Raw genomic sequence first — 27,393 nt, 5'->3', positions numbered from 1 at the left:
GGCAACTCTCTTTTTTTTATTATTATTGTTTTCATTATTCTCAGCATATTCATAATTCAACACATGACATACAGGAAACACTAACATAATCATTCTGAATGAAAGAAATCAAGTGACCCCGTGGGTCAGCGGAGGCTCTCGCCTCAAAGACATGCGGCGGCGATGCCAGTTTCTAAAAGAAAAATCAGAACCCCAAGGCTGGACGGGCAACTTTTTGAGGCGTTTTGGCAATATTGTCACGCAGCAGCGCCGAGATAGGGGAAGAGAGGTCTTAAAGAGGATGCTGTAAGCGAATAGCAAACAGCTGCTGGCAACGTCGCAGTTATTTTTGCCTTAAAAAGTTGCCGCTACATCACAGCCTCGAGGGAAAATATGTCAGATCCATGCCCTCTTCTGCTGCAAAGGAAGTGCTTTAGGTACCCATGTCAGGGCTAGGTAGGCCATAGAAATAGGATGGGAAGAATTTACAGTGCCGTAATGAGATATACAGTCTATTATACAGTGTTTGATGCGAGCCGGCTCTCTATTTCTTCCTCATATTGTCAAGCCTGCAGACTTCCGCGTGGAAGGTTTGATAAACGATGTCTGCGGGGTCATCGCTCTTCAACGCCGGCTCCGGATGATTTATTTAGGCTTCGAGATGAGCGTGAGAAGAACTGCGGAACACAAATTAAAGCAGCCGTTTCACAAAGGGCCGCAGAAATAGTGCATTGTCTTCTTTTTCTTATGTTTTTTTGTTTGTTTGTTTGTTTGTTTTTCGTGTATGTGTGTGGACATTTTGTCTCTTCTCCAACTTTAAAAAGAAATTCCCCCAAAAATTGCACCCACCCAGAGCTCCAGCTCCACCACCACCCCTTGAAAAAACAAAATAAAATGATAAAACTTCACAACAATTCACCATCAACACAAAAGTCCTCACAAAAAAAAAAAATAAAATCCGTCGGTATGTCCGTCCATGAAAACTAAGAACAGCATCCTTTCGTTCTCCCACGTTGTCAGGATCACACACACTCACATGCACCCAAATACAGTATATACACATTAAAAACACATTCCCAGGGGGTTAAAGACAGGCAGCATTTGCAGCCAGGTCAGATTTATGTTTCTATTGCATCGCGGCTCCTTCTTCTTAGACAGCTCGTAGTTATAGGGACTAAAAGCAAAAGGGAGGTTTCAATGGGAGAACGGGAGGCGAGAGTCGGTCAGTGTGCTGGCCCGGCCCGGATCAGTCGTGGATGACGATGGGGCCTCGCATCCTCAGGCTGGGGTGAGGGTGTGGAGGGGCGAGGACGAGGCCCTGCGGCGGGCCCTGGGAGACCCTGCGCAGGGTGATCTGCTCGCAGGGCTGCCGGCAAGCGTGCCTCAGCTGGGAGCGCGAGAGCAGCCGCCGGGCCCTCCTGCAGGGGTGGAGACGAGAGGGGACATTAGTGTCAGTGATGCAAAGATGAAATAAGTAAAAAATAAAAACTTAAGTACAATCTGCATCTACTTTATTTGCGTGGTTTACCTTTTTCTGCAACTTCTCTCCAACATCAACTATTTTTTATTACATTTATAAATACAAAACCTTTTACTAGTTACTTCAAGTTTAGACAAAACACTACTATTTCCAAGTATTGAATGATTATAGGTTGAGATAAGATCACTGTCAGTAATTATAATCCACTAATAGGCAACTTTTAAGTCAACACGGACACTATTCAGTGAAAATTTGTTAAACGTCTGCAGAAGATTGTGTGCTTTAAAGCTCCAGGACAGCTAAAAGCAAAAAATGGAGCTTATGGTGATAATACAATATTCTCATTTCATTTTCACCAAGAAAGCGAAAAGCATTTAAGATTTTTAAACTGTGCGCCGTTTAAGTTTTTATTATAATTCATTTTAAATCTTTTAATTGTGAGCCAGAGGTCTCAGGGCGAGCGTAACTATTTAAAACCACAACATTGTCTGTGAAAAAGGTTTTCAAATGGGCTGTTTGAGAGCTAATGTATAAGCCACGCAGCTCAAGCATTAGCAGTAGCCACTAATTCTTTATTGAATCCTCATGTTGAAGAGGGTTAATGTCATTACTGAAACGTGGCAGACTACTACAGGACATGGATGGTTTCCTCTTTTGGGGCGATTTCAACGTGCTTGCATATCACTGGGGCAGCCGGTTAGCTAGCCTAAGGTACTGGCCATGCTTCCCTTGGAGGGGGAACTAGTCAGGAAAATGACACAAAATAAGGAAGTAATGAAATTTAAATTGTGCCTTATGTGGTTATACTTCTTGCAGACATTATCCACAGTTTGGCAAGAGCTGCAACTGCTACAGGAATACACAGAACACTGAAACAATGATAAAACTAGCTTTATGAGACTTACACCGATCAGGCATAACATTATGACCACTTTCCTAATATTGTGGAGGTCTCCTTTGTGCCTCCAAAACAGTTGCGACTCATCAGAGAATGGACATGGGCCTTCTGAGGGTGTCCTGTGGTGTCTGGCAACAGGATGTTGTTAGTGGGGGCCTTTGGGTCTTATGGGTTGAGGGTTGAGGGTTAGGGTTAGGGTGGATCATCCCACAGATACTTGATCAGTTTGGGATCTTGTGAATTTGGTGGCCAGGTCAACACCTTGTGCTGTTCTTCATGTTTTTGTGTGTCAGGCTGCATCCTGCTGGGGATGGCTGCTGCTGCCGTCAAGGAGTGTCATTGCTATGGGATGGGGGTCTGGTCTGGTCTAGGTGGGTGCTACATGTCTAAGTGACATCCATATGAATGAATGCCAGGTCCAAAAGTTTCCCAGCAGAACATTGTATAGTCACAAGATGGTCAATGTTATTTACTTCTCCTGACAGTGGCCATAATGTTGTGCCTGATTGGTGTTTTTTACAGGACTATTATAGTTAATCACTTTGTTGTTCTGTTGCAGCAAAAGCTGACTTGGCTCAAGATTGGGTCTGATATTTTAAGAGTGTCTCCATAACCAAGAGAAAAAAAAAAAGGTTTATTTGATCCAACAAAAGCTTTACAAGGCTGGTATGAACCTGACACACCACTAAAAAAAAGAATGAACCTCATAAAGAGAGAACCAGTAAAGTTTAATTCGATCTAAATGATTCAATAGGAGAATAAAGGTTCATTTAAGGGGCAGCAAACTGCAGCTCCACGCTGCTGAGATAAGAGAGTGATAAGAAACCAGTCGTTTCTCTAATTTCAGGAGGATTCGCTGAAGGGGAGCGTATGGCATTAACTGAGCATCAGAAATAGAACAACAAATACACTACATTATGAGGTAAGAGACAGGAGCACCACTTTGGGATTTTAAAGCTTGTGAAGGAGCTCAGTTGTGATTTCCAGACTCTTTCTGCTGTGACAGGAAGGCACTTTTAACAGCCCACAGCAATCGACTGCACTAAACTCAAAACCATGGGGCACACTCAGTTGCCGGACTAATGGAATTGAATTGGAGACAGTCGCAATGTACATAACCACAGTGTATAGGTAATTATTCATGGTTCCCTTCAGGCAATCTGAGATTTTATGCATACAACGCACGCCGTTTCATTTTCCTCCTCCCTCTCCTCTCTCTCAGCAACAGCGTGAATGTTTTTTTTCTCCCATTGTGAATGGGAAACACATCAGTTCCCCGCAGAACCGTGCTAAAAATGAAAACACCGCAGCACATCATGTTCCTGCGTAACGCTGCGTCTGGACGCGCACGGAGCAATCATGCATCTCGCGCCACACGCATCTTTCAAGTTCAATACGCTACCCGGAGAGCAATTATTACACAGCCAGACGTGCACATGTTGTCGCTTGGAGTCAGAGCAGAATGAAAGACGGAGGAGAACACAACAGATTTGGCTCCGGTGGCACATTATTTAAAGCTCCGCTGTTTGTCGGCTCAGCTGGCCGCGGTGGAGAGGAAAGCAAACATGGAAACCTATCCGCAAACATGTCAAGCTGTCTCATTTACATTTCTGTTTTCTGTTGTCTCTTGTTTTCCCATTTGCGCTGCTTTGCCATACATACATTTATTATTTATGGCATTATTAGATGGTGTTGTTGGGTACCGTAAGCAGCATTACACCGCTGTAGCTGGTCGAGGAGGAGCTATTTTTTTCTATTTTATATACAGTGCCATTGTTTTGATTCCATTCTAATGGAAAGAAGATAAATTGGAGGCATGATGGGAGGATTGATAATGTAGGGGAAAGGACGGAGCAAGGTCCTGCTGCACAAATCTGCTCTAACTTTTCTTTCTACTTGAATAATACTTAAAGTTTCACTAACATTTAAAGTTTGTGAACGATATTAAAGGGGAAATACCATTTTTTACAACCTGGACCTTATTTCTGGCATAAAATACAATCGTTTACTCACCCATTTAACTTTGGTGTAATTTGGAGTCGTTTGGAAGATATTTAGATCCACGTATATTCATATAGTGGGAGTGACTGGGGCACCGAAACGCAGCCTCTATTTTGTTATGATACGCTAGTGCTATTCCCTGTTGAGTCTGGAGTTACCTGTTATCATCAGTTGGGGTCTGTAGATTGACCTACTAACCTCTGACCTTGATGATGTCATCTCTGAGCGCCGCACACAAGTTGCGCGGCTTGTTTACCTGTAATTTGCTACTGCTAGTTTTTTGCAACATGGCTGAATATTTTTACTAACAGGTAACTCGGGACTCAACGGGGAATACCACTAGAGTATCTTAACAAAATATTGGTGAAATGAACGAGTTTCGCGGCAGATAATGCATTATTTAGAGGCTGTGTTTCGGTGCCCCATTCACTCCCACTATATGGATATACGCGACGCTCTGCTGGATCTAAATGTTGTCCGAATGACTCCAAATGACACTAATATGGGTGAGTAAACGATCGTATTTTATGCCAGAAATAAGTTGTAAAAAACGGTAATTCCCCTTTAAGGCTACAAACAAGGGTTAAGTAATAATTAAGTTAATCATTTTCATCTTTGTATATCTTCATAGTCTGATATTATATTCAAGAACTCTCCATAAACAGATATTTGTAGATAAAGTGGTAAGATTGTGGTACCAGAAGCTTTCTGTTTCCCTTTTTGTGCTCCAAGTGCCGTTCACCCATTGTTGTCTGAGCGAGCTTTGTCCGTGTGCACACTGAAGGAGCCATAACGCCCTGTCATATCCTTTTGGTAAGCAAGCTCAAAACCTTGAACAAGGCTGTCCATTTGTAGATATCATCTTTCAACCCAAACTCTTTTCTTGCGTCTGAGGCAGGGGTGCCGAACATACGGCCCGCGGGTCAAAACCGGCCCACCAGAGGGTCCAATCTGTCCATCTGGATGAATACGCAAAATTTTTCAATAAAACTGGGACCTATTTCTTTTTTTTTCTTTGTTTTTGACTAAGGGTCGCGCTGTTTTGCTAAGAGTTGCAGACACAGAACTAAACAGCAGGTGGCAGCAATCTTTATAATGTACTACTAATAATAATAATTATAATTTAAACCCTTAATTGTCGCGCAATGGGGAAATTTCAGTTCCCGTTGTTTGACCCATCACACAGTAGTATGTACAGTTGGAGCAGTGGAATGCAGCCTCTATTTGGGGGTTAGATACTTGCTCAGGCCACCTCAGCCATGGACTAATCCATAGGTTATTATGCTATTATGTTACTGGTCTGGAGGTCAAATTGGGCTTTAGTTGGGGGGCTGTATGAGGACGTCAAACCAAAATGAGCTTGGTCTAAGGTTTCTACTCAGCATTAAAACTAAGTTCTGATAGATTTTTAAGTACCAGCATCACCCAGTCAGTATTTTGTTAATCCACTGTAAATAACAGATCATGAGATGCACGGCGATGAAATGTTCTACGGATACTTATGGTCTCCAGAGGTTTGACCTTTAACGATCCTCTGACTTATCCTCCAGCGCCACTGTGGTGTTACATTTTTTTTCTTTAAATGTCAATAACGTTGGCACAAATATCCATTATCCCTTTAATTTCCAACCTGTTAACTGGGACATGTTCTGACCCATTTAACAGGTTGAATCGTGTTAATGACACTTTGCAATACACCGTGTAACCTATGAAAAAACAGAGTTAATCTGTCATGTCTATTTCCGTTTCTGTTTGTCTCTCTCTCTCTCTCTCCCTTCCCCGGCTAAGTGGGAGTGACCTCCCACTCTTTCTCTCTGCCCCGTGACACGCTGTATTCTTCATCACACTGAGAGAGAAAGAGAGGGACAAAGAGGCCGAGGAGGAGAGAGAATGGAACTCCCAATCACCTCTCATTAGTACCAGCCTTTCGGAACAGATCTATTAATGACTTGCATTCAGAGAGGCGTTATTTGTCTCTACTAGAGAGAGTGAATGACAATATAATACAGCAAAGAGCACAGAACTCAGATTGATGCTCTCTCCCTTGCACACCAACACACGGCCATGCTGATCTCGGCGGTAAGTGAGTGATCCATGCGGGTGCACAGCCATGGTTAATGTGGTAATGATATTTCCACTCAGGGCCCAGCAGTGCTTGGCTCCATCTGCACCAGTTAGCCACTCTAATTTTAGCCCCGGCGGTCCGAGGGCGGCTGTGAGAGCCGGGTGCCATGGCTCATTTAGACACAGGCTTAATGGAAGAACATATTTCTCCCTCACATACAGACATGCAAACCTTGATTCATTATGCGCGCACACACTTGTACGTGTGCACGGGAGAATATGTCTATGTGCGCGTTGAGGAAGAAAAAAAAAAAAAACTGCATGTTTATTTAACTGTATATTCAATTACGTCGACAACAGTTATGTCTTTTGACTGATGGCCACAATCTGCAAAGAGCCAAACACCATGAGTAATCTGATTGCGCTTCTGAAGATGTTTGGATCAGCAGTTTTTCTTTTTTTCAAAAATGGATATGTGAATTGAAGTCAAACTGTGAAACAAGGCAAAAAATAAATACCAGCTTGTACAAATCAGAATGCTGGAGGATGCCGAGGCAGTACATTCTGCAAGCATATGGAGGAGCTAATAAGTTTATATTTTCTTTTCAGTCATTCAGCGGGATGCGTCATCGAATCTGCCCTCGAGTTCATATGATTCAGTCTTCAAAAAGCGTAATATCCCTGCAGGTCTGTGATTCTGCACCGAAGCACAACACTGCTTTTGTCTGAAAGCTAATATGCTAATATGCTGGTTTTTAGCAGCTCTAACATTTGCCATGCTAACATTTTCTAACCAGCAAAGAGGGCAATGTCTACAGTTACAGTTACAGTTCCTCATGAGTAAGGCACGAATCCATTTATGAATTCTCATAGGCACCAATAAGCTCCAACCTCATGGTGGCGCTGGATCACTAAAACTTTTAGGGTTCATCCACTTGGGGTTCATACATGAATAATTGAAGTTAAATAATATTTGAGATATATATCTGTTTGCAACAAATTGGTAGACTGCACTGCCGACCGCTGCTGGCACCCTTAGAGCCACATGGCTGCTGTTGCTATATTGATCCCGGCAGCGATCGTTTATATTAAAACGAACTGAATGTCCAAAGGTATTAAGAGTTTCCATTTCATTTAACAACAACAAGGTCTGCACAAGCAGCAAAGTCTAGGATTTAAAAAAAATGAAGCTAAAGTGGAAGTTCTAAAAAACAAACAAACAAAAAAAAAATGCAGTTCCATAAACGGCCACTTGGGGGTGGCGCTGTCAAAATTTACAGCGGAAATAAAACATTTTTACAGTCTGGTTTCATCGTGACAACTGTGTTGCTGTGTTTTTTTTTATTTTTTTTATCCAAATCATATCAAGGGTTAAAGCTAAGTGTAGTTAAGGCCGTGAGCGTAAGGCGTAATGTTAGCTCGTATGTTGCTAGCTCGTATGTTGCTAGCTCTTATGTTGCTAGCTGTCCATCTTGCTGCTGCCGCCTACCCACCTCAGCTTCATTCACGGTTAAATTCGTTTGCCAATTTTTGATTATCTAAGGTGGAGTTAGTGTTCAATACATCTGTATGAGCCAAATACTAAATCCGAAAGTGGTCAGATTTAAATTAATAAACATGCAGGACATTGACCAGGTCTGTAAAGTCCTCTCGTGTTGTTAAAACCCCAGTTACACTCTGTTCTAGGACCCTTTTTACCCACTGCTCATGTTTCTTGGTTGCAATTATCTGCATGTAGGTACCGTTTTTTTCTTTTTTTGTGTGAAAATCAGCACTTTTAATTCAAATCAAATTTTGAATTTCAAGCCAACTCTCCAATTTTAATTCCACCACTAGATATTGCATAATGAAAACAAGCCTCAGCCTTTCGGCTTCCCGGGCTGCTTCAGCTGTTTTAGAGCTCTCGGGTATTGCATTGTATCTGCGTGTTTGCAGCTGCCTGAAGTCACCACGGGACAAAAATAACCTTTGCAGCCTCATCTGCTTTCTCCACTCTCGGTATTAATTCGCACGTGCACGCACACAACACAAACAGTCAGCCAATCAGAGGTCAGTAAAAGGTCACCTTTGCTTACCTGGTCTCCCGGGTGACGAGGAAGAAGCTGTCATCGGGCGCATCGATCCAATTGGGGCGTCTCTTGCGGATCATGACTCCACCACGGGTGCTTCCGCCGCTGCTGTTGCGGCCATTATGCTAAAAATAAAAAGACGATTGAATATTATTTATTTCTTCGAGACGCGATGAAAATGTGTAAAACAAAGGTCGTCAAAACACAAGACACCCACCATGAGGGGTCCACCTGTCGTACCTGGGTTCTCTGCAAAAAGAAAGCCACAGCAGTGAGAGAAAGATGCAAAGCGTGCGTGAGGGGAATCTGTAAATAGTATTGATTAGTTTATGACTTTTCCTAGTAACAAGTGGTGCAACAAAAATGACTGTGTTTCAATTGCAGTAAAAATAGTGAAGTTACCAATAAAAAACAAAGTGTCAGACTGAAGTTGAATCATCCAAATTATCCAAATGACCCCCATCTGCTGATTCGCTTTCATTAGAATTAGTTGTCATTCTCTCCAACGAGCTAGTTTAGATAAGAAATGGCAGAAAAGGTTATCAACTCCGAGTGTATCTCCACTAATTGGATTTTATCAAGCATAAGGATGACAGAAACATTGGATATCAACACTGTTTGGTCCCCAAGGTTCATTCACATTATAAGTAACTCAGTTAAAAGAGAGAGGGGATGCATTTTCCAATATTTTGGAGGGGAGGGGGGGTGGCTTTAACAGTTAAGTAATGACTTTCTGCTTCGGGGCAAAATTAAGTTAAGCAATAACATTTTTATTGGAGAAAAAAAAAACAAGTCATAATTGTGGAATTAGTTCAGCTTTCTCTCTCTTTTTTTAAAATTTTAATATAAAAGGAGGTGCGCGTGTGTACCTGAGCGCCTGTCCGGGTCAGCCCTGCTGTGGTGATGGTAGCTGCGTTTGCCCAGCATGCCGTGGGGGCCGTGCGGGAGAGAGGAGAGGAGGCGTCGCGGAGGCGGCGTCTGCAGGCCCGGCGTGCGGTGGGAGCGGGGGGCGTGGGCCGCCGGACGAGACTCTGGAAGAGACACCACACTGGAGCTGCATAAACCGGCTCCTATAGACCATCTGAATATTTCCTCCTCCAAAGCACTGGAGTGGAACGACGGTCACTGTGTGTGTTGTTGTTGGTTTTATTACCTAGAAACTGCACAACACTGGTCAGAGTGCTCCTTTGGGCGGCTCTGGTTTTGGGTAGGCGAGTCCCTTGACCTTCCGACACCCTCAACATGTCTAAATACACACAGAAACTTCTGTCAGTGTCACGTGGACTGCACAAACTCTCTCTCTATATACTGAACCCCTGCCTAAAATGTTTATGACGACTACGTGAATGCAAAATGCCTCTTCTTGTGCATATGAATGTAGAGAAAGAGTCAAACCACCGATGGATTAATGCGCTTTCGGGGATGCCCACAGAGGAATCCTCTTCCGCCGCATGCACATACAGGTGTCAGTACATGCTCACATGCAAAGAGAACACACCGTTAACACACATACATCAAATTATGGAGGCGTTATGACAGCAGGCACTGAAGGTTGAGTCCCATGCTGGAGGGAGGGAAGGAGGAAGTGGGGAAGGGGGAGGAGGTTGAGAGGGTGTGTCTCTCCTCTTGAGTGTGGTGGAGTTGATGGACAGATAACACGGACACATGAAGCACAAGGACTCGGAAGAGATGCTTTCAGGTGTGGCTTTATTTGGAGGTCTACTCTCACATTCACACAGCAATGAAAGAAAAGAGCAAAAAAGAGGTAGAAGGTGAGATGAGGATACCGCAACAGTCGTTAGAAAAATGAAGGGTGAGGAGGCAAACTGCAAAGGGGGAAGAGCGAGGAGGGGGGGGGAGAATGAGTCTGAAAGGCAAATCCTGTCCACGGGATTTGCAAGACAGAAGAGGCAACAGGATGGATTTGGATGAATATTGCATGATCATCTGAGTGAATGGTATGGCGAGGTAGGGTCCATCCTGACTCCTCGCAGGTGAGCCTAAAATACAGCGGGCCGACGAAGCCAGCAGCAAAGAAGAGCAGCCACATTATTCTTTGTACACGATTATCAAGTCTCGTCCTCTCTCTCCCCCCCCCCCCCCCCCGTTCTTTTCATCCGTCTAAAAGCTCACAGTCGGTAGAAACATCACGTTCAATAAACCCCGACGAACACACACACACACACACACACACACGGTTAACAGAATGACGGGGAAATGTGCGCGGAAAGGAACAAAACAAAACAAAAAAATGGAGATGGCAAAAAACACGCTGAAGCCGAGGTTTGGTATTTACAGTGATCATTTGTGGCTGAGACAGCACAGAAAAGGGGGAGGGGGGGGGCGCCGCCGTTTCCAGGGGCGCCGTGCAAAATAGAGCCTCTCTTAGTAAAATACATTTTCTCTACATCTAACTTCAGCAAGGATACGGCTCAGACTACAATAAGACTTCTATTGGATACCGTTACAATCTATTCGTTTCAGACAGGAGCAAATTCAGTTGTGTGTTTTCAAAGTGTGTGTGTGGGTGGGTTTATGTAGAAGAGCCCCGTTTCACCATTAATCTTTGTATATGTTTGCAACAATGGCTTTTCGAAAATCACAGCAAACCAAGAACCATAAAAAGAACGAAACAAAACAAAACAAAAAAAAATAATCACGAATGAAAAGATGATCAAAACTCATAGTTATGAGGACAGGCAGTCTTTATTGGAAACAGGGGGTGGGAGAATACAAAAAACAAAATAATAATAATAACAATAATAATAAAAACAGAAAGAGACAGACGGGGGAGCAGAAATGGGGGGCGGAGGGGGGGTTGATGGAGGGGTAGTCGGGGTGAGGAGAGGTGTGTGATTGTGTTTCTGTATGCTGTGTTTCGTCTGCAGATGTGTGTGTGTGTCTGTGTTGGTGTGTGTGCGCGTCCATGTAGGCAGAAGTTAGGAGGAATTGAAAGAGCTCTTACACTCTGCCTTTATGGCCCCACAGTTAATGGGGACAAAGGGCCGGCGTGCGGCACGGCGCAGCCTGATGATGTCACGGCACATGTGCCGGGCCAGCTTGGTGAGGCGGGTGGCCTGCAGCAGGAAAGCCTGCTTGGTCTTCATGGAGGACTTGGGGCTGCCGCTGTTTCGCATCGGCACCATGTGGTTGGACTGGCGAGGAGCGTGACCCCTGGAGCGAGACTCCTGGGATAGAAGGAGGGGAGAGAGAAGAGGAATGAGGCGTGAACACGGTTGAACCGCTGGCAGATTATTTAGAAAGCAAGTCCAGGAAACTGTCTAACGGTCTTTGGGTCAGTGTGTTTTATCTTGAAAGGATGCACGTGGCAAATGGTGCGTTCAAGATACCAGGGGAAAAAGCAACTAGCAGCAATTCCTGTTGAACAGAAGCCGCCAATTTGAAGAAACGATGCCGTTAACGTGCTGAAAGCTGAGTTTGCGACAAAAGCCATTACGAGCTACACTGTCACCGCTGAAGTGTTTGTGATGCGTTTAACTGATAACTAGCGAACGAACAAAAATGATCGGTTGGCGCGTCGGTGGAGCCAGCTCAACTTTGACTTGTAGCACATCTCGACCGTCACGTAGCAACAAGCGTCAAACATCGACTTCTCGCTTCGTAACGCCAGACTCTATTGGAAATATATTGTAGCTTGTTGATCTCTTGCTGCTAGCGTAATAGGCTGTTTAGGCTTCTGCGTAAATTTGGCGCTGTAGCTAACCCTAACACCGTAGCCCGACGTGCACCTCCCCCATAAATGTAACTGTACGTGACTGGTCCGCTTGGTAGTAGCATGTTTCCGTTTTAGTATTTCCGGCTGCTTCTCCGCAACTTTCGAATTGATTGTTTAAGATCAACAAACATGGAACACATCGAGGAAAGGTTGACTGAGGAGGTTCGGAGATACAAACATTTCTACGACTCGCCGTCTGCGAAGTTTCGGCAAAAGTTTCAGTCGCTGTTGTTGAAAGTAGAAACAAAAATTAACCCGACTGGCAAAAAAAAAAAAGACACATCGCCAACTAGAGTTTGGGTGACGGAGTCTATGTCCCGCAGTATGTACCTATCCTCTTCCTTACTCTCTAGATACTGAAAGACAGGTGTATTCTTGCTTTTTAGCCTATCCCCAGTGCTATTTAACCACACGCCCTTTCGTTTATTTATTTATCTTTTTACCTTGACAGAGAACAAATGAAAGAATGCAGCTCGGCAGAGAGATCGAACCATTACGAGATCATGACTTCACAGCCTGAGCAACATTTCAACACCAAAAATGTGGCTGAAACACCCGTGGTTGATTAGTGTGAACAAAGCAAAAGACTCAACAGGAGTTGAGGTTCATGAAAATTACTTTAAAATAATAATAATAATTAAAAAAAATTCATGGTTGCAATCTTTAGCTTTTCTTGATACTTTAAGGACTTCACTAAACTGGACAATCGGTCAGAGGGGAAACTGCAGTGTAAGCCGTGTACGCCATTGAGGATAATTACAGTCTCTAAAACATCCATCAAGTTGAATCTTGCAATGCTTTTCCACTAGACTGTATTAGATAAATGCACTTAGACATGTACAGCAGTACTCAGACTAGTAATTAATTAATGAATTAATTAATACCGACAGTAAGAGCTATATTACAATTCCTGTTAGACACTTCCTTGGCATATTATCATTATTTCTATACTGTATAAACACAATTTTACCAACGTTTTATATTTAAACTAATGTGGTTTAGTCAATAACCTACAGCTAAATGATTCACAACTTTCCTTCCGAGCCTTTTTTTCCTTTTTAATCTTCTGTTAAAATAAAATAAAGCAGAAACTTTCAAAATGGTCAGTTTTTGCGTGTTTCTTCTGACTGACGCTTACATTGCTTGCCGGGCTGGGCGAGGTCCTCTCCTCCGGGGCCTCGGCTCTGCTCGGCATCTTCAGACCACCGTACTTCTTCCAGTACATCCAGCAGGAAACGCACAGTCGGCACTGCATGTTCGGAGGCCCCCACGAGTACCACTGGGCCGACTGCATGGCTGTTAATGTACAAAACGCATTAACGCTCGTTAGAGGGGTTTCAGGAGAAAGTGGTCTCAAGGGACCCGGAAAACCGATCTCTGTTCCACCGTCTCTCTCCAAATGATCAATACTCGTACTCTGGAGGGACTCGTGCTTCCTAGTGACTCTAAGTACCGAACAAACATCTGAAACTTTGCCCGCAGAGATAGAGAATAAAAGACACAATAAGCAGACGGACGAGTTGGACACATTTAGCTTATTTTAATTAAATATGGATTTGTTTGCAGCTCCATAAATGCAAATATCTTAAAAGTTTTGCACCGTGCGTCAAACATTTAAAGACACCTGCTTGTGAAACTTAAATTTTTCACCATTTTCTGATAATTAATCTACATAATAATCAATAGAATTGCCAGCTGGAGCGCCTGTACAAGAGAAGGTCCAGAATACGTCTTCATAAAACGCACATTTTTACAGAGACCGTCCGATATGAAACCCTCACTGAGAGCCAAATGAAGGGAGATATTGATCACTGGATTTGCAACAGCTGCTGTTACTGAGCAGATAAGAAGGGAGGGGAGGGAAAATTAAAGGAAAGCGTCTCTTGTCGAGTCAGAAAAAGTCATTAGCGGAGTTCAATCTTTTAACGGGCTAACTATTTCTAATTGACTTATGTTCACTGGCCTGGCGATTTCAATTTCACACTTGCCATGCTTAACCACACACTCACTCACTAACACACACACAAAAACAAACTCACTGTAGCAGCTCTCGCAGGCTCTGCCCCCGCCTGCTGTATGGTAGGCCCCGGGGCCCGCTCCGTTCACCGTCGCCATCTTGCCGTTGGTCATCGAGATCTGATTGGGGTTGGGTTTGTTACTGACGGAGAGGAGGAGGAGAAGAGATTTAAGAAGCTTGAATGGCTGCAGAGCACTTTACATTGCGGCAATGAGATCTAGAATCCACGACTGAACAGAGAAGTAAAGAAACTTACTACGTGGGGATATAAACCTGCTTCAGTTTGCTTTCTGCCTCCGCTGCCTTCAGTCTCTTCTGCTCATGGAGAAACGCAAAGAACACAATCGTTAATTAATTTCTTGTAACAAACAGCATCCTCGGATACAATTTAAAACCTTGAAAAAAGAAAAAAAAGAAAAATAGAACTGCAGCTTCAAAATAGGACCGTGGGACTACAGAAAATCATTAAATGTGTCAATGCATTTCAAAAGGTGTCATTTCCTTCCATTTCTTGGCAAGTGATGGTTTCCTGACACCTTCCACTGAGTGAATGCATGAGGTTGATTTCTCTCTGAACACGGGAGAAACGCTCTGACACAGAAGGTTAACCCTTCGCGTACAGTGAAGACTCACTCGTGTTGCACGTTTGGTTGATATCGGCAGTCCAGAGTGACCACTGCACCTAATATCGTAGCTTATTTGTCGCCTTTTGCACGTTTTGGGTGAAGGGCATAAACCATAGACTGTATATAAATATGGACTACGTGTCGCCACTGCCTCGAAACTGGCCAAACTGATGCTAGTTTCCCGGGGATACGTGCAGCACCATCTTGCAAGTTTGGAGCCAGAGTCTACGCAGTACGGTCCGAGAGTGACATTGATGACCCGCCCACACTTCCACCGGACTCACTCATATTTTCGTTTAATTAATACTACGCTCTGCTCTACTTCCACCAGTTACAAAGAAATGTTTGATTATACACTGTTCCTATTTATTTTTTAAAATTTTTTTACAACTCTCACAGTCACATGGGGCCGCTTTACGCAGCGGTTGGCATGGCAACTGGTAGTCACCATTATGTCACATCCTGTTACTAAAGCATCAAATACCCAACTAAAACGAAACTCACCCAACAAATTGACACTTAAACATTGATTAACGTTATATTAACTACCTAAAATGACAGGCACCATCCTTTAAAAAACATTATTTGACGTGTATTTTAGTGTTTTAGTTCGTCCCAAGTCCCATCCACTAACATGGAGGGGGTGGAGCTTATGACCTATACTGCAGCCAACCACCAGGGGGAGCTCTACTTGCTCTGGCTTCACTTTTGAGGAGCAGTTCCGCTGTCCATCTTTATACAGTCTATGGTCTAACCACACAGGCTGAGAATATTAACATCTTCAGAGTTTAAATTTTTGATTAAGTTTAGAAAACCTGCATTAATGAGGGAAATTATGTTTCAAAAATTTTATAATTTTACAGGCAATGAAACCATCCATTCCCTGTGTCAAAAACGTCAATTGAAGAATTAAAAGGACAAATAATCTCATATGAACTTTACAAAAAATAAATAATAATAATCACAAAATTTTCTATAACTCACTTTTTATTTATATTAGGCAGCATAGAGTGGAGTTTTAGCAAACATGTACCACTGAGGAGTTATTGGTTTTGTTTGTTCTTGTTTAGTTTTAGTAAGAAAAACAACAGGCGTTGACAAAAACTCCCCAGTGAGACTGATACTTCCACACCACACCACAGCACATGACTATTTCAAGAAATAATTACTTTCGTGGTCTCACCTGTTGCACATATCTGTCTGTGGTCTTCCACATGTAGTAGTACTCTATGATGCTGGTCAGAGACTTCCAGGGAAGCTTCACATGCAGAAAGGAGAGCAGGGATAGAGAGCGAGAGAGAGAGAGAGAGAGACATAGAGCAAATTAATGATATTAATATCTCATGTTCTTGCCATCTGGGTGCGAAAGTCTTCATGTATATTCATGAGCGAGAGGCATCGTGACCGCAGAGGCTGAGGCTTCTACTGGCTTTGCTTGGTTCTAGGCCCCAGATGAAAACACACACTCCTGCACTGACACACACACGGCAATTCACACATTTAATAAGTATTCATGAGCACCTGGTGTCAAGGCGTACACCCGTATCCTGGCTTTATTGTACAGTAGAGGTAGACGACGGTAAGGAAAAGTTCAAAAGACTCCAATAGTCTAACCCCTGCAGGCTTGAAATGCGAGTATTGAAATTGATAATTTCGTCCTTCACAGAACAGCAGCTGTGGTCCCGTTGAATTTATGCCGATTACAATGGATTCCCATTGTGACAGATTTTCACAGAGGAGGAGGAAAGAACTGCCAAAACAGTTTTAGAAACTTCTCTCATGTCCAGCCGTATGCTAAGTAAGTAAGTTTCGAATCGTTTTATTTTTCACAACAACGGGCTGTGAACTGCAGAATTCTCTCACAACAATTCAAAACACACTTACAAAGTCTTGTCGGATGTCATTGAAGTCTTTTCCATATTTCTCTAGCGCCTCTTCGAACATGGCGGCCTCTGATGCGCTCCACTCCTCCATCTCGTCCCTGCAGAGCACCGGGCCGCCCGCTGGGACCAGCACACTCAACGCGCTGGACAGATCGTAATTATGGCGATGCAGCGTGTCCATCGCGTGGAACTGAGACATACAGAAAGACGGTTATGATCCATTATTCGATTCCAGATTAGCTGCTGATAAGAGGGGGGGAATGTGCGTATCTCACCAGTGTGATATCTCGTGAGGCTGCAGCTGCACTCATGTGTAAGCTTGGCTGTCTGACTGAGCTGCTGCAGTCCAACGCTCGGGCAAAGGTCCCGACCGCCCTAAAAACACCCAGAACACAGAATGCATTTATTACATATATAGTCTTGCGGTAATACGAAGCAAGCGCATGCAAACGAGCCCTTAACAAAATTAACTGTTGTTGTTTACTTTGGTTTAAACACAAACCTCAGGTTGATTGGATTTTTTTAATCCAATTTCCATCCTTTTCTTATAAAGAAAAGCCATGATACATCCAAATATTGGATAACAGATTAAATAAGGAGCCCTACCTACAACAACAATGTGATTTCATTTCTTTTTTTGTAATATCACACAACAAATAGACAAAATAAAGGAGCTGCATTATGTGTTCTTGACACCACTACGGGTCTACAGGTGTAAGAAAGAATTATTCCATTTTCTATGACATACATAGTATACACCGATCAGGCATAACATTATGACCACCTTCCTAGTATCGTGTAGGTCTCCCTTGTGTCTCCAAAACAGTCGTGACTCATCAGAGAACGGACATGGTCCTTCTGAGGGTGTCCTGTGGTGTCTGGCAACAGGATGTTGTTAGTGGGGGGCCTTTGAGGGGAGGGGCCTCTGTGGATCATCCCACAGATACTTGATCAGTTTGGGATCTAGTGAATTTGGAGGCCAGGTCAACACCTTGTGCTGTTCTTCATGTTTTTTTTTTTTTTAGTTGTTCCTAAAGTGTTTTTGTGTGTGTGTCTGTGTCAGGCTGCATCCTGCTGGGGATGGCTGCTGCCGTCAAGGAGTTATAGGGTGGGGGTGCCTGGTCTGTTCTAGGTGGGTGCTACATGTCTAAGTAACATCCACACCAATGAATGCCAGGTCCAAAAGTTTCCCAGCAGAACATTGTATTGTCACAAGATGGTTAATGTTATTTACTTCACCCGTCAGTGGTCATAATGTTGTGGCTGATCGGTGTATAATATGGAGTTGATGAGGTTGCAGGTGTAGATGACAAAGGTGACCTACCGTGCCACCACTAGAAATTGGTCTATCTGTTTGTTGGTGAGCGGACACTCTGGATCCCACAGTTTTTCTTCTAGTTTGGACTGGTCCCTCTCGTCAGCCTCTCCTGCAAAGAAAACAAACAAGAGGCAACAGCTTATAGGCAGCACTGGAACATAACTGCACACAAAAGATGTAGAAATGTATGAGTCTATAAGTTTGTGTATATAAATAGAGCTGCCCGAAAATAATCTACTTACTGTCCAAGGAAATCACAAACGACATAACGGGACATATTTGGTTTTGAAGTACAAACTGTGTAATATACCCTCTTGTAACATTTCAGGTACGTCTGCCTGAAAGCGCGGCCCCACTCTGATCTCTCCTTTATCAGCCAGCAGAGTCTTCTGTGTCGGGTCGTACACCAGCGAATAAAAGAAGGTATCCTGAAGAAAACAATGGATCAGTCAGCAAACGTAAGCATCAGCCTCTATGACTGGGCCACAGGAATCTGATGACGCCTCTAATGGGCCACTGAACTTTCCTATAATGCATATGAACCTTAAACTTAAATCATTTGGAAGTTCCCCGCTATTCTCAGTGATATTACCAAGACACTCTGCTGGTCTACTCATAATCTCCGACTGCATAATAGACATAACAATCCGCACAGTCATAGCAAGATAACACCATGGTAGAACGAAGAAAGTTTTAGTAAGAAGATAAGAAAAATCTACCCTAGAGTATTTTAATATTTAAGTGTTTAAGTAGGACATTGTTCAGCAGAGATTGCAGCTTCTGAAATGTGCACATTTGCTGCTCTGGTTGATTTAGTCTGAGGAGCTGGTGGAATATATCCAGCAAACCTGCAATTTTCCTACTTTTTTGTGGAACCAACTACAATTTAAGAAAACAACCAGTTCAATTATTAAGAATAAAAACAACCGTTAGTTGCAGGCCCCGAATCGTCCTTCAGTATTTGATATTCAACGTATGGTTGCTTCAAAAAAGTATTCAAACCCCTTCTACCTGTTGTGTTATTTTAAACGGAGACCATCTTCAGGTCTCTCCTCAGAGTTTATGTGGGGTTTAGAGCTTGTTACATACTCCACAAACTTTGTTCTCGCTAATAGGGCTGCGAGAACAAGAAAAAAGTCAAGGAAGTTCTCATAGGGCAGCATACGTCTGCAGGATACGTCACTAAGCATTGTAGTTGACGCGGGAGACGGACGATGAGAGGCACTGTTCTCATTATCTTCCGATGTCAGCCAGTCGTTCTGACGACCGTGTCTGTCGGATCACGCAGTTCATTCATCATTCAGCATGATCTCTACCCAGTAGAGCAGGGGTCTTCAACGTTTTCCAGGCTAAGGCCCCCCAAACTGATGGAGACATGGAGCGAGGACCCCCTACTTATGTATATGTGTATTTAAAGACATTTAAATTTATGGGGAAAAAAAATAATCGCATTCACGCCCCCCCCACAGTACCCTCGCGGACCCCCTAGGGGTCGTGGACCCCCTGTTGAAGACCTCTGCAGTACAGAATATTAGCATCTGGGAGCTCAGAGGTGGCTACTAGCATTTCCCCTTTTCCACAATATCCACACCCACTTCCAATTTCTGACCAATCACAGACTAACAACTGGACAAACTTCTGCCTGGTTGATGTGTCAAGACTAGAATAAACTTCTCGCAGAGTATGTAACAAGCTTAAGTCAGAGCTGATGTGCTGCCACAGTCTGTAGCCAGTGGGTCTAAGCTTCTTCTATTCTTCAACTATTAAAGCCACTGCCTTGGGGGACACTCAAAGCTTTAGTTTTATATCCTTGCCCTGAGGATACAATGATTCTCCGAAAGTATATTAAAGAGGTATATCCAAAAACGTTAAAGAAAGGCAGCTAGACTCGTAAAGTTTCTTGAAGAGGTTTCGCCACCCATCCAAGTATCGTGTGGGTGTAGAAACTTGCTTGACTAGTGTCAGTTATGAGTGGCGAAACATCTTCAAGAAACTCCACAAGTCCAGTTGCCTCACTTTAACGTTTTTTGGATACACCATGACCTGGATGACTGAGAGCCTTCACAGACGTAAAGAGCTAAACGTCCTCGGACTTCACGGCTCGGTTTTTGACCTGACGAGTCGTTCGGGGGGGTTTGCCTTTACAAACTGCTTCCAATCAAATCATTTCGTAACCACAGGTTACCACAGATACAGAGAAAAGAAAATGGGATGCAAATTACCACAATCTGGGGGTGCCGTTGCACAATGTCTGTAGACGTCTGTAAATGAGACATTTGGGTTCAAATTTCCTTCTAATTTCCAAAACACAGGTACGTTTGTATTGCGGGTCATCGGGTGTAGATTAATGGGCGTATAAATACCAGTTTTTATTCATTTAAAATAAAATTTACAACATAATAAAGTGTGAAAACGCCTCTGCCGCCTGTATCAAAGCATGTATGCATGTGTACGACAGGCCCTTCTACGATGACAGTCCTGATCTAACAAAAACCGGTAAGTGACATAAAATTTTCTCCTCTCTGGCTTACCTCTTTGTCAAGGTATGAAAGAACAGCTTCCGTCTCGTTCAATAAAGCAACACTGCACTTCCCCCTAATGGAAAGAGAGAGAGAGAGAGGGAGGCACACACACACCATGTAAAACACAGACAAAGGAAGTGACCAGGCCTTCACGGATAGGTTCATGGCTGAATGAGCGACTATCCATGGGCACTGCCTGCACATGACAAGGGTCTGTACGCTCTGTTGTGTACACGAGCTTTCGCACAGTACCTGATATGTGTCGCAGGTAGACTCTCATACTGCCGGGAGAGGAAGAGCTCTCTGTGGCGAAGCTGGTGTTTCTGTTTGTCTGTTAGCTCTGTCTCTGTCGGGCTCTCCTTCTCTTCTTCCAACTCCTCTGTAAAGGCACAGGCAGACGATTAAATCGGGCGAAAATCACATCGGTGAACGTATTAATAAAAGATTAACTGATGCTGCTATCCATGCATCACAGGCGCAAACTAAATAAGGACTCGTGACAGATAAATTACAGAACCACAGATCAAAGGAGATATCAAAGTCAGATGCATTTGTCTCTGGACTTCATACGAAGTTGCAGAGCTGTGCTGTCTGCAGAAATAAAAATTGCTCTGGAGTGCTTCGCAATCACAAACAATAGCTGCGATCCAGTAAAGAAACCCAAGTTATTATGCTCGGGACTATGACTAGAACACAGTGCTGAGTCGGCGCATAATACCAGCCAGTATACAAACATTTTAAATCATTGTTACACAGAGCAGACATACACTTAAAGATCATCCATCATTGGCGACTACATCACTACAAGTGTACTACAACTAGAGCGGTGTTCACAACCTCGTAAACATCCTACTAACCCGGATGCTTTAATGTTGTCATTTGTAATTAAGTCACTCCCTTATCACAGAGATAAGCAGTCTGGTCGTTAATTCATAAAACGAACGAGGGGATTTTGTCAGTATATTAGCGAGTCCATGCGTTAAAACACGGCATGGTAGCAAAAGAAGTCGATATCGGCTCTGTCGATTCCTCAAATCTAATTTTCGGAGACAAATCAAATTTTCAGACACTCCCGACTGCCACAAACACATTTTCTATTCAAATTTATTGTGCTGGAGGGTGAGCGGCTCTTTGGCAGAGTCCTTGGCACATAAAACCAAAGCTATCTGCATTGCTGCGTTACTTCAAGTCAGTGCCAAAGAGTCTGAAAAGATGACAATGCCTGTTTGATTATGGTAGGAACTGGAGATACCGGACAATAACAACAACCAATGCAGGTGCAGCAACTCCTGACTTAAGCCTCGTCACGCTACATGCGTCGTGTTTTGAAAAAGGCCCGGCTCATGACGTGAGCTAGGGGCTGCTCACATTATCAGCAGGTTGCCGTCGTTGCCATTCAGTCGATAATTATTTTATTCACAAATGCGTATTAGTCTGGAACCTCTCCGTTTATTTGCAAGGGCAGTTATCTACAGATGCAGACCAACACGACGCCGGATGGAAACGGATGGACCTAAAAATCAATTACAGTAATGACACATGCGACGTAGTTATCTTGGTGCTTAATGAAAGACTGTGAGCGGTCCATCACAAGGCGGCTGAATGGGGGAGAAAATTAAAACGAGCAGCCCGCCTTCCAAGCTATTGTACTGGTACCAAACACTTTTATTGTGGATAGATTCCAGCGGGAAAATATTTGTTTATTTCCGCGACTCCCTGTTAAGTCTCTTGCCATGCTAATGCTTCACCCACAGCTGTTGTTTGATCGTGTGCTACAGTGATTAATAAGCCCGTCAGACAAAACAGATGCAAATTTCGTGACAAGGCTCAGCCATAACTCCACGCAGAGTCCCGGTGATTCCAAGTGAGATTTTTACTCAAATTAGGAAATAAAACGCTCAGTACGACTCGCTTCTTCTCCACCTTCAGTCTGCTTCGACTTTTATTAACTCTGCACATTCTGCAAATCACATTTAGTGGCTGTGCTACCGCTTTTCCCCTGCACCATAAATTGAGTGACTTATTTTTTGCGCTGCTACTGGTTTTATTAATGATTCTGCCTCTTCTTCTTCTGGCCAGCTGGTAGATGACGGACTACAAATAGCTTGAGGCGATTGCAATCAATGCAACGGTCGCTGCACATCGTACGGCATGGAGTCCAGCTAAACCAGAAAAACTCGTTTTTGCAATTGATCTGACACGTGGAGGGAACAGCGCGTAGCCACAATACAGCGCGCTCCCGTCTGGGACGAGTGCCTGTAATGTAAACTTTATAAGCACATATATTCACTCGGCCTCCTGCTGCTGCTCCTCATCTAAGTGTTGAGATTTCTTTGGCAAGCGGGATCTTTTTTAAGGCTCAGATTTTCTCGCTCTCAGTGATAAACAATCGAGAAATTAATGCGATTGTATATAAATACGAATGACGTCATATTTTTAAGTCGCGCAGAGACGCCTATTTATACTTCAATTGCAGCATCTCTGAAAATAGCCGTGACTAAACGGCTGCACTCTTGAGACCGCGGGTGACATGAGAAAAACCCGACTGTTAAAATGTGCAAGGTGCTAAATAGAAACGCTGCTCGGCATGTCTGCATGACTGACATGAAGCAGAAGGGTTGTAATGAGATTTTGGAGCTTTAATGTCTTTTAATTAACAAAAAATTATCTATAAAATAGACAGATTCTCACTTCTCGAATGTAAATTTGCCGTTTATTCCCTTAATGACTTGTCCAACTAATCCTGCAGACTGCTTGTTTCGTGAAGCCGACACACCAACAGACTAAAATGAACTTAAATGTTTTAGCTTTCTCTCTGACATAGTAATAACTTACATTCAACATGTTATACAAAAAAGTCTGAATGAGCAACAGGGGTTTCCTACTCACTTGCATGTTTATCTGCGAGCTGGATGAGGCTGTGGGAGATGTCTCTCCTTCTGTAGAAACAAACCACCTTGGCCTCCACATTCCCACTGGCGGTCTGAAAAAGAGGGGACAGAGAGCTCCAGGTTGACTGAGAGAAGGGGGGGGCAACACCTCCTTGCAGAACCCTGTAATTTCCCAAGAGACCTGGCTCCGTTGTGACCAGGGCAGCGACAGTGTTTTTGATCAGATGATTGATTTATTGTCTCCCCGTATAATTAGCCTGACAGGCTTTAAGACTCAGCCAGCATTAAATGCCGTGACTGATGTAGACTTGAGTGGATGTGGGGGTGTGAGTTTTGAGAAAGGGCTCAGAAAACCTTTTACCCCCACTTAAAACTGCCCGTCTCCAAGTTCTGCAACGTTATTTTGGGGCATATAAAGGATGTGGGCAAAATAGCAGTAACAGTGATGTGCACTACAAAGCAACACCACAAACCTGCAGCCACAGAGATACCCATCATGTCTGATAAACCCCACACTGCATACTGTCTGCATCTGCATCTGCTGCAGCAAATCTTTATTAAACTGCATCACACTACAGGAATTGACTTCATCTGCCCCCCTTTATGTCTGATAACTGTTAAAGTAGCCGTGTTTCCATTTAATTGTGAACCAGTTCTGAACTCTCAAGATTAAAGAGAGTTTCCATGAATGTGGCTGCGTAGTGTCGTTGAGGATGGAAACATACGCTAGTGCTCTTTACAGGCTCGGTAGCAACGTGTGCAACTGGAAAGATTTTTATCTCAATGAATGAGGCAAAACTATGCTCTTGCGAGGGGACACCACTTGAGACCGCAGTCCGTTTATGAGGTCAGGAGGAAACGTATATTACCCAGACCACCTCCAAATGTGATCTGAGTGACAAATATTAATACTAGGTCTGAACAGGGCCTGTGCTACAAGTGGCTGCAAGAAGCAGAGGTTGCAAACAAAAAGAAAACCACAAAAGGACCCCTCGCATGTGGGACTGAAGCGTCGTCTTTACTAGAAGTGCAAACAGCTAATCAGTCGTGTGAGCAATGCTACGTCAGAGCTTATTCAGAAAGTGCATTCATTCTTGTTTTTCTTAATTTCCACAAGCTTTCCATAAACATTTTCAATGTGGCTAGTGTCTTCTCATATGTTTATAGGATATTGTGCCAGTTTTCTTAATTGAGATAAATTACAATCTCCTTGGACGCAAGTTAAAACAGGAAACTCCACGACTGATCAGACATTAGCAGAAAAGCCACATAAGAGTTTTTCACAAAACTTGGCTTTAATATAACATAGCAGGAGAAGCACAGGTGTGTTAATGATGGCTGCATTCCACTTAAGGCGTAGCCGCTGCTCATGTTGACCCACATGGCTTACTGGGACGCTTAAAAGAACCGAGTCACTGTTAATTAAAAAAAAACAATTTTTGCTTCACTTGTGGTTTTCCTGCTACGGCAGCTCAAAATGTTCCCTGTGAAGTAGGGGTATAACTTTACAAAGCTGGTGTCTACTTACACACGGCTTCATAGCATTTATTTTTCTTTTTTTAAGTTAAAACGCTACGTGAGCTCTTGAAAAGCTTATTACAATAATGACCCCGCCTACACACGCACACACACCTATAGGTGTGTCCACTAACACTACTAATGACAGTTAGGAGGACGGCGAGCGCACCTGTCTCCTTCAGTTATAAGGCAAACACTTAAAAGTCACAAATTCACACACACAATGGCAAAAGAAAAGGGGGGGTGTGGGCAGGAATAGAGAAGAATCCAAGCTATTCACCCTTGGGCATAAAGAGTCATAAACACACAGACAAAAAAAAAAAAAGGGACACCCAAGCACTTCAGTACCTTGTTGAGTTCTTCTATCCGGCGGATCAGGTAAGGGTTACTGGAGGAGTTCTCAAAGAATACATAATCTGTAACACAAAACACAAAGTGATTATTTTACTGTGACACTTAATCGTCCTTTCACACCAAAAGTAAATAATATATTTAAATATATGCATCTCAGAGGAACTACCATCCCATTCCCAACTCACTGCGAAAGTAATTAAAAGAAGAGAAACTGGCTGAGTAACATACCATAGTGTTCGCCTTCATTTATTAAAAAGAGAAGCCATGGACACGTTATTAAAGCTATGCAAACTACATCTTTGTACGTCCGCTAGTAAAGAATAATTGTAAGCAGTTAAACAGGTGCAAAAAATATTGATGTAGTTTGAGATGTGAGACGGTTACCATAAAGTTTGTAAGTTTAATAAATCAAGGAAGCAAAATTGTCACGATAGCTTATTTAAATGCACATATTCCACTGCACATCAGTCAAGGCAGGATGTGCGTTAAACTTTGCACAACTTCAGTGCATGGCACAAATGGGACATTCACGCACCATCAGAAATATTGTACTGTCCTAAGTTCAGGACGCATAAACACTCCGGCAAGAAAGATAAATATGTCAGAAGGATCCGGTAAGCATCATGTAAATCCTTCATTATAATTTGCCAATTTGGCAGCAACAGAATAAATAAATAAGAAAAAGAAAGTAACACAAATCTCCTTTGTTATTATTATTATTATTCAGTCAGGAAGGAAAAAAAAAAACTTGAGGTGGAGTTTACAAAGTGCACCTGAAGGCAGCAGGAGAACTTGACTTAAAAAAAAAAAGGTGACCATATGTCCAACAAACAGGTACACCTTGTAAACATGCCACTGATAAACTGCTGCTAATAACATCACACGCACAACAGGATGGTTATAGATCATAATGCATTGTCAAACATCTGCACACTAAAGGCTAATTCGCAGTCTCGGTGATGATTTGCAGCTGGAGTGAGCGGAGTGAACAGAGGTGTAAACTGTACGCCAGCGAGACGCGACGACGCCATGAATCGAGACAACAATTTGATGTGGAATTCCAGTGGTGCTAACGAGCTAGCTAGCTAGCTAACCCCAACCAAGCCAATTCTGCTAATTAACTTGCCAACTCGTGGTTGAATGTAAGCTGGGTGGGGGGGAGGAAGCAAAGCAGAGCAAACACGGGCTAACTACTGTTACCAAGCTCACCAAAAAAAATTCTCAAACACCACAAGCCGAGCAGTGAATTGGCAATGAGGGGTAATCAGTGGAGCCATTGCTGATGCTAACGTTAGCTAAATAAGGACTCGTACTAATGGCTGCATGCCAGAAGAGGCAAATACAAAGGCAGCCTCAGACTACCCGTAGTAGCATTTTAACAACATTTAAAGGATATGTCTAGTGATGAAGCCCCCGCTGTGTAGGACTGTCTCCCCCCCCCCCGCCTCCAGTGTAAGTATTTAACCCGTGGAGAGCAACAAAGGTGCCGGCAACTGAATAAAAAAAATGTTTACATTGCAAGCTAGCCATTTAGCAAGCTGGCGGCTAGCTGCTGTGGCCACGACAGACGCGAGGCCTGACCCATTTTGGATCCCAAATATTTAGAAATTCTCACCTTCCTGCTCCAACTTAACACATCTCTGTTAGCCTAGCACAGCTATGCCCTGCTACTAAAGGCGAGCGAAGTGAAAATATAACACCACATTATGGAGAAGAGATGTAAAAAAAAAAAAAAATAACCAGAGGGGTTTCAGTTTGATTAAAAAAAAAAAAAAAAAAAAAAAAGATCCACATTGACATACATACCTCCGACCCGGTACATGTTGGCCGCCATTTCTGCCCTCCCAGAGCGTTAACGTAAACCATAAACTAAGAGAAATAGAATAAATTATAATAAAAGAAACAATAAAACTTGCTTTCTTTAAAAGGTAAAAGATGCGATAAATTATGATCGTCGAGGCTCCGGATGTGTACCCTATCGGGCGATTTTTGTCAATTCAACCCCCCCTCCTCCTACGTTTCACAGTACCGTTTACA

General features: G+C 43.2%; 1 protein-coding gene across 1 annotated transcript; it reads right to left on the bottom strand.

The window, feature by feature from the left end:
- Positions 1–1,225: 1,225 nt before the first annotated feature.
- On the bottom strand, positions 1,226–27,393 carry mta3 (metastasis associated 1 family, member 3; the record flags this gene model as incomplete). Its single annotated transcript, XM_084567729.1, has 19 exons — positions 27,163–27,393; positions 25,351–25,418; positions 23,483–23,576; positions 20,846–20,972; positions 20,603–20,666; positions 18,382–18,499; positions 18,078–18,180; positions 17,029–17,128; positions 16,755–16,943; positions 16,054–16,128; positions 14,501–14,559; positions 14,267–14,385; positions 13,366–13,523; positions 11,457–11,679; positions 9,645–9,737; positions 9,361–9,522; positions 8,709–8,740; positions 8,498–8,616; positions 1,226–1,397 (listed from the first exon to the last, which is right to left on the bottom strand). Exons 1-19 carry the CDS (start codon positions 27,188–27,190, stop codon positions 1,226–1,228), a joined length of 2,103 nt encoding a protein of 700 aa, XP_084423855.1. The 5' UTR covers positions 27,191–27,393.

The sequence above is a fragment of the Chelon labrosus genome (genome assembly GCF_963514085.1).
Source record: "Chelon labrosus genome assembly, chromosome: 19".
NCBI lineage: Eukaryota > Metazoa > Chordata > Actinopteri > Mugiliformes > Mugilidae > Chelon > Chelon labrosus.
Note: the sequence above shows the minus strand (reverse complement) of the source record. Positions and strands in the feature narration are given on the sequence as shown.